Source organism: Centropristis striata, chromosome 9 (assembly GCF_030273125.1).
Source record: "Centropristis striata isolate RG_2023a ecotype Rhode Island chromosome 9, C.striata_1.0, whole genome shotgun sequence".
Taxonomy (NCBI): Eukaryota; Metazoa; Chordata; class Actinopteri; order Perciformes; family Serranidae; genus Centropristis; species Centropristis striata.
The window spans coordinates 10168451-10175966 of record NC_081525.1 but is presented as its reverse complement, the minus strand read 5'-3'; the positions used below and the strand labels follow the sequence as shown (position 1 = coordinate 10175966).

The 7516-nt window shown below is 37.9% G+C and overlaps 1 protein-coding gene across 1 annotated transcript; it reads right to left on the bottom strand.

The window, feature by feature from the left end:
- Window positions 1–4583: 4583 nt before the first annotated feature.
- On the bottom strand, window positions 4584–7155 carry cts12 (cathepsin 12). The gene is made up of 4 exons (XM_059340947.1): window positions 6814–7155; window positions 6566–6734; window positions 5427–5532; window positions 4584–5313 (listed from the first exon to the last, which is right to left on the bottom strand). Exons 1-4 carry the CDS (start codon window positions 6883–6885, stop codon window positions 5214–5216), a joined length of 447 nt encoding a protein of 148 aa, XP_059196930.1. The 5' UTR covers window positions 6886–7155; the 3' UTR covers window positions 4584–5213.
- Window positions 7156–7516: the final 361 nt, after the last annotated feature.

The window sequence follows — 7516 nt, the reverse complement described above, 5'->3', positions numbered from 1 at the left end:
AAATCAATAGCCACGGAATCACTCAGATTTCCGTGAAACTGACACAGATTTCGCTACAATGCAAGTAAATGACAGTCATATCCCGAGAAAAAAAACATGGCGGACAGTTCTCTCATTTTTAGTGAAAAAAAAAATAATATTTTGACTTAGTTTCTGCATGAAAATGGATTTTGATTACATTTCTATCTGGAAATATATGTTTTATTTTCTAAATATACACTCAGTGAATGTACATAATCACTTTGTCGCGAAGATCTCGCCAGAAAAAGACGATCTGCTTTGTTTTATTTTGAAATCTCCCTGATCCTCTGTGTATTTAACGGATCAAACCTTCGCCCATTACATGCCTCGTGTCTGAGGTTGATTTGCTGATCAACATATTATTCTGTTGCAGTGGGAGACACTAATGTTGACAAAGTGACGATTTACGATCAGATTTGTCCGTTGTTTTATTTTGTAATCTACCGGATGTATGGTGAGATCCTACCGGATGTGGTGCGATCTCATTGAATCGCGCTTCACTGTAAATGTCTCGGGCTCCATTCCATTTCGTGAGCAGAGCAGTCGGCACTGCTCTCCTGTTTTAGTTAAAATATCTTCATTGAACAAACATTGTTGTCTTTTTTTAGCATAGATAATATAAATGCAGTATAATTATTTATTAGACAGTGTGTGATATTCGATATATTGCGTAGAAATATGTTTTCATAACCCTAGTACAACCCTAAAACGGAAGAACTACAACTATGGTGCTGATGTCGACATAAGTAGTAATGTAGTTTTTTTAATAAAACAGGGTTTCCCCTAAAATTGGAAGTTGGAAATACCTAATCAGTGGCTTTCCAGGGGTTTGAGGGGATGTCAATCACATTTTTGGCATCAGATGTTAAACATTGTCTTGTTCAATGGGGGATTTTTTATTTTTTCAGCATATCCTAAAGCCCCCCCACCCCCACCCCTTAGTGACTATGCTCACATTATAGTCTATGTCAATACCTTTCTATAACAGTAGGTCTCATGTCTGTAATCCTTTCTGTCTCTTCGTTATAAGCCCTCAATTATGCCCCAAGATGAAGGATGAAGGGTCAATATGTTGTTGTTATTAATCAAATGTAGAAGCGAAGTGTTTGGTTTGCTGGTTGCAGCTTTAAAAGTTACATATTTTTTAAAGTGTGACCTTTGTGTGCGTGCTGCTGCTCTCTGTCAGCTCTGTCTCTCTGAGCGCTGCAGCCTCTCTCTCTCGTCTCCTGCACGCTGCTATGAGCCTCCTCCACCATCCGGACTCTGTCGTCCTCAGAGAGAGAGAGCGACTCTGTGGGTTTCACCTCAGGCCGCCACTTCATCACATCTGACAGAAACAGAAACGCTGTTGTTAATGACACGTCTTTGGCTTAAGTCACAGGCAAGACTTGGTCTAACATCTGTTAACTAACGTACGGTGTATCGATGTACGGAGAGCTGCAGCTTCTGACAGAAGATCTGCTGCCTTTAACTTTGTTCCATTCACATTCTGCAAAACCCTCTCCCGGTCTGACACAACTGTACATTTTTTTTTAAATGCAGTTATTCTCAGCTTGTGAAGGCGTTTTAGTTTATTAACTGAGCAAAATCAACTGCAGGTACCTTGTGAATCAGCTGACTGAAGTCATTTCCGTTGACGTCTACATCTGCTTCCAACTGTTCCACCTTTATATTCAGGAGCCTTAGGATCTGCAAAACAGACACGGTTGATCTTATTCTTTTGGCAAACTCTTTGATCTTGGTCTTGGCTATTTGTCAAGGTATTCCATGCTGTCAATACTGGATCAGTTGTACAGAATGTTGCCTGATTCTACCAATTCTGCCAATACGAGACATGCAAGTGCGCCTGCAGTCTTTACAATTCCATTGGTCTCCTGTCCATTGGGCCAGTGCAGGAATCTCTTGGCGCCATCGTTTGTCTTTCTTCTGCTGAATGCCACGTTCAGAGTCTTCAGAGGAGTCCAGGCCCTCAGAACAGAGCCCACGACATGAGCTGTGCCTTCCAGGTATCTGGATCTATGCTGCAAGATTTCAAGTTGGCTTTCAGTACATCTTTGTATCGTTTCCTCTGCCCACCCCGATCTCCTTGGTCTTCTTTTAGTCCACCATAAAGGAGAATCTTTGCGATTCTTGTGTCTTCCATTCGGACTGTGACCGACTAAGCTGGACTGGAGTCGATAAGTTGGTAAGCACGGCAGCACGATAAACATGTGCCCAGGTAAAGATGTGCTGTTTTGCTCTTGGTAGTTGGTTTGCATCTTTTCTTATTTTGTTTTTCTATGGAATTTCTTTGTGTCTCTCTTGTGTTTGTTTTGCCACTCTTCATAGTCATTTTCTGTGTCTCTTTTTTTTTTTTTTTGTATGTCGTTGTTTGTTTTTTGCCTCTTTGTATGTTTATTTAGTCTCTTTCTGGTCATTGTATGTCTCTGAAGTAGTTTTGTGTCCCTTTGTAATTAGGGCCACGGGGCAATCGCACCGAGCACTGGTCCCATACAACAAAAGCTTTATATATTGCACTTCTGCACAGACACACAGAGCTGAATGACTCTGGGACAGTTCACACCTCAAACACTCTGAGCTGCTCAGGAGAAATGTTTTATCACTAAGTAATAGGGCTGCAGAATGATTAACTGCAGCAACTTGTGGATTTAATCTTATTAGTTACATATTTATTTATCACTAAGAAAATACCTGGTGGAGGTGTGAATCAGGGTGTGGTGTGAAGGCAGAAAAGCTTCGGATGCCATTAAAATATATATTTTGATCGTGATAGTATATAAAAACCCAACATTTACCTGAGTGACGGCGCCTGCTGTCTGGTTCATTTACTCAAGTACTGTACTTTAGTACAATTTTAGTACTTGAGTATTATTACATTACATTTTATGTTACTTTATTCTTCTACTTCACTAAATTTTAGAAGGCAAATATTGTACTTTTTACTCCACTACATGTAGCTGACAGCTTAAGTTAATTTCAGGTTGAGATTTAACATAAAAAACAAGATACATTAAAAGTGATAAGACATTTTTTTAGAATAAACCTCATAACAGAATAACAAATAATATATTTGGAATATATAAAAAAAAATCTGAGTGGGTCCATTCTGCATAACGAGTACTTTTACTTTTCATACTTTAATGTTGATGCTGATACTTTTGTTCTTTTACTTCAGTAAGTTTTAAATGCAGGACTTTTACATGTAGAAGTAAACAAGTAAAAGTCCTGCATTTAAAACGTAGTAAAGTAAAAGTGCAAACAAAAGTATCAGTATCAAAATGTACTTAAAGTAAAAAAGTATCAAAACCCTACTGGGATTGTTTTATATATTCCATATATTTTTTAGTATGACTATTATAATATGCATCCATGTAAAAAGTTGTCAAAATTGAATAAATTGTTACATGGTTAAATGTATCAGAAAGTCTAATCATGTTTAAGATATCATGTTTTTTTATGTTAAATCTCGACCTGAAAAGTAACTAAAGCTGTCAGCTAAATGTAATGGAGTAAAAAGTATAAAGTTACATAAAATGGACGTATTTACGTAAAAAGCACCTTAAAATTGTAGTACAGTAATTGAGTAAATTACACATTTACACTCAGGGGAAACTGTTTATCACTTTATTATCAGTCACTTCAGAAGGTAAGACATGTCAGTTCATCCAGTTGGTAACTGACAACATTTTGTATATGATGGTAGAAAAATGCAGAAAAACATTTATTTATTTGCATTGAAAGTACAAAGCACCATTTTATTTGTTCTGAAACACATTCAAGTTGAGGCCTGAAGGCCCCCAGGCTGAAACATCAGCAGGTTTTCTCTGAGAGGTTAGTCGGATTCGTTCTGCAGATCTGTGTGTGTGCTGCTCAGTGTTGGACCTGAACATCACACACAAACCCTGTAAAGACTCAAAGTCTCAGCCACTAACATCTGAATATTTAACGTCCCCACCACCACCCCGTCATTCTACATGTTGTTTTCTACCAAAAATAATATGAGTTAATGTAACAAAAGTAGTAAAGCAGTGCAGTCTGAGATAAAACAAGAATTAAAAATAAACTGGTGAATTCAGTAGCTACAATAGTGTTTAACCCTCTGAACCCCAACGAGCTGTTTCAGTGATTTTTTTTTTGCCATATTTCTCTGATAAATAATTTTCAAAAATTGGAATAAAATGGAATTTATATATAAACACTTTTCTGAGTGCCCACATTAAAATGGAAAATAAATTGTGTCGCCACATATTGTACATATTCTCAGTATTGTCATGTATTCAGCCTCTCCTGCCCTCTCCTCTCTGCTCTGTGTAAACAGATGTTCAGTGAAGAGATTCTGGCAGAAATATCAACATTTTAAGCTTACTTTTGGTCACGTTTTCTCTCAGCAACTTTAATAACCTGTGATCCATTCAAAGATTGTCGGAAAGTAAAAATGTCGACCATAATGCCTGTTTTTACAGTTTCTTTCTATGATCAACGGTGTACTTTTTGTTGATCTTTTAAAGAAAAATGTTTCACTGGGTTCAGAGGGTTAAAATGCTAAAAACTTACTTAGTTACTTACTGAGAGTCTACAACATCAATGGGTTTGTATAATAACAATAAATCAATTATTTATAACTTTTTTTTTTTTTAAACCCAGCTGTGGAACAGTGGCTACTGTGGCAACAAGTTCTAGTTATTGTTGCTTAGAAATTCACATTTTCATTTTAAAGTGACATAATAACATATATATGCTATGCTTATCACACTGTCCCACTTTAATTGTTTAAATTGTAGTTTTTTATATTTGGCGAGTTTTCGGAAGGCTACAGGAACGGCTCATTAAAAAACAGAAAATAGATTTTGCACCTGTTCCCTCGTCTCAAAGTCAATGTTTTATGACATAAAATCTGTCAGTTAATACCTCATTTTGGAGCTTTTACATGTTTTAGAGCTTATTTTCTGCAATAATCCAAAATTGGTACCGTTTCAATCAGGGTAACGCTAAGTTCCTACAAAAACACGTCACCCTGCAGTGCTCTGTAGTGTCTCTACGTCCCTGAGAGAAGCAATGTGTCCACAACATTTTATCTACAGCATCAGAAAGGTTCAGCAGGAGGTTCTGAGGATGTGATGACAGGAGTGTTTGAGCTGTTAAAGCAATGACTGACTTCAGCACAAACGCACAACTGAAGAGTCTTCTCAGAATCATAGAGTCGGGTACAGGGCGTAGCTTGCGATGCCGCAAGTGTTCCTGCCGTCTCGGACCATTCGCATGAAGCCGCCTTCACCCCAACCGCTGCCCCAACTGAAAGAAAGAAGAAAAGGCAGCGTTGCAGTTTAGAACAACATGCAAGAAGCACTAAATGTCCTTTTAGACCAAATCAACCAATGCATTTTATATCTGGAGGGTGTTCTGACCTGTTTTTGATGATCCAGTAGTCTTGGCCTCCTTCAGAGCCGTAGCCGACCAGCAGCACCGCGTGGCTCAGGTTGTTCGGGTTACAGCTCGGCTCGTCATATATTCCTGCAAAAGACATTTAACCTGCATTAATTCACAGCATACAAGAACCATTGAAATTATCAGCTTTTATTGCAATATGACAACCTTGTTAGCAAACAGTTGCTTATTTACACATACCAACAGATGTGGTGCCACATTAGTTTTCAGTCAGAGTCATGTTAACGTCCACCTGATGAATCTAACTGGGATTCCCCTCTGGAGCGAGACGTGAGCGGTGCATATACGTTATATCATGCAATCCACACTGACTCTGTTTCTTTCCGTTGCATTAAGTGAATTGTAACCTGCATAGACAGTTGTTTAAATCATTGTATATGTGTTTTGACCTTATTAACCGTATGTTATTTGATTAATCAAGGCTCCCGGTCTGTTTGTGAGCTTCCACTCACTCACTGCAGACCAGGAGCCTCGATCACTGATTTGGATATGGTTTCAAATACAGTCATGGAAAAAGTTATTAGACCATTTTTTTCCTTCAATTTCTTGTTCATTTTAATGCCTGGTACAACTAAAGGTACATTTGTTTAGACAAAAATAATGATAAAAAACAAAAATAGCTGATAAGAGTTTAATTTAAGAGCTGATATCTAGACATTTAACATGGTTTTCTTGATAATAACCAAAATCATTATCAAGAAAACCATTCCCAAGCAGCCATTCCAGCTGTTTATGTTATTTTAATAATTAAATAATATAAGACATAATGTTTGTCTCATTGCATTTTTTTGTTAACAGAGCCTGGAAGTATATTTTATTTGTTTTGGTTGTAGTTTATTTATTTGTTTTATTTATCAAAGATATTTCTTTTCCACATTTCAATTCCAATGTTTAATATTCTCAAGATTTAAAAATTCATTGCGGTGGAAAAGAATGAACTTATTACACTCAAATATCTTTATAAAACTAAAACAACATTGATACGATACTACCGCTTATCCTGATAGTTTCTGGGAAAATATATTGTCCTCAAAAATGTGTAATTGTGACAGGCCTAGCTGACATAATGATTGTGTAGAGTATGTGTTTTTCTATTAACCTGAGCTGTAGAACAGGAAGCTTGAATGATCTGCATCCACAGCGACTGTGATCGGTCCGATAGAAGCCACAGCGTCGGCCAGAGCCTGCTCGTCTCCTTTAGGTATGAACCTGTAGTCTTTGATGTGAGCGACTGCCAGCCTGCTGTCGTAGTAACAGGGCTGGGTGTCCTGAGAAGAGAAACAGAGCTGAGGGTTATAACAGCAGCCTGGACACTGAACAATAATCTGTTAACAGCTGGAATCTCACCACGGAGGTGTACGGGTACGAGCTGGTCGTCTGCAGCCCGTTGTTGACCACGTAGTCGTAGGCGTAGGCCATCCAGGCGCCGCTGCAGCCATAGGTCCCGTAGGATTTGGAGCAGTCCACCAGGTTCTGCTCACTCAGGGATATCAGCTGACCTGTCTTCTTGAATATTTGTCCCTCGATGGCTCCCGTAGTGCTGAAGGCCCAGCAGGAGCCGCAGTAACCCTGGACGGAACGTTTATCAATCAGACTTTATTTGTATAGCACTTTTCATACAAGAGAAATTTAACACAAAGTGCTTCACATACATTTAAAATAATAATAAAACATAGAAACAAGCAAACACCCTCCACCCATCAACAACCCTCCACCCCAACACCCACAGCCCAGGCCCAACCATCCATCCACCCATCCCATTATAAACTAAGCACAAACTGAGGAAGCTCCATCTCAACGTCCAGCAGTGAGGAAACACTGGAGGCTGGTTAGAAATGAATTAGATAAAATAAATAAAAATAAAGTAAGGTAAGATAAAATAAAAAAGTAAATAATAAAAAGTAAAAAAGCTAGATGAAAATAATGAATAAATAATTAAAAAGTAGAGCATGATAATAAATATATATATAAGATGTTGAAACACTAAGATGCATGAGCAGAAAAATATTTAAAAATGGTCAAGTAAAAGCCAAATTAAAAAGATAAGCCT

Excerpts from the sequence above, each read along its gene's own strand:
- cts12 (XM_059340947.1), bottom strand. The coding sequence starts at position 6,885 with ATGGCCTACGCCTACGACTACGTGGTCAACAACGGGCTGCAGACGACC. Across the intron at positions 6,735-6,813 it reads CGTACCCGTACACCTCCGTG|GACACCCAGCCCTGTTACTA; the intron begins GTGAGATTCCAG and ends TTCTCTTCTCAG. Across the intron at positions 5,314-5,426 it reads TACTGGATCATCAAAAACAG|TTGGGGCAGCGGTTGGGGTG; the intron begins GTCAGAACACCC and ends TCTTTCTTTCAG.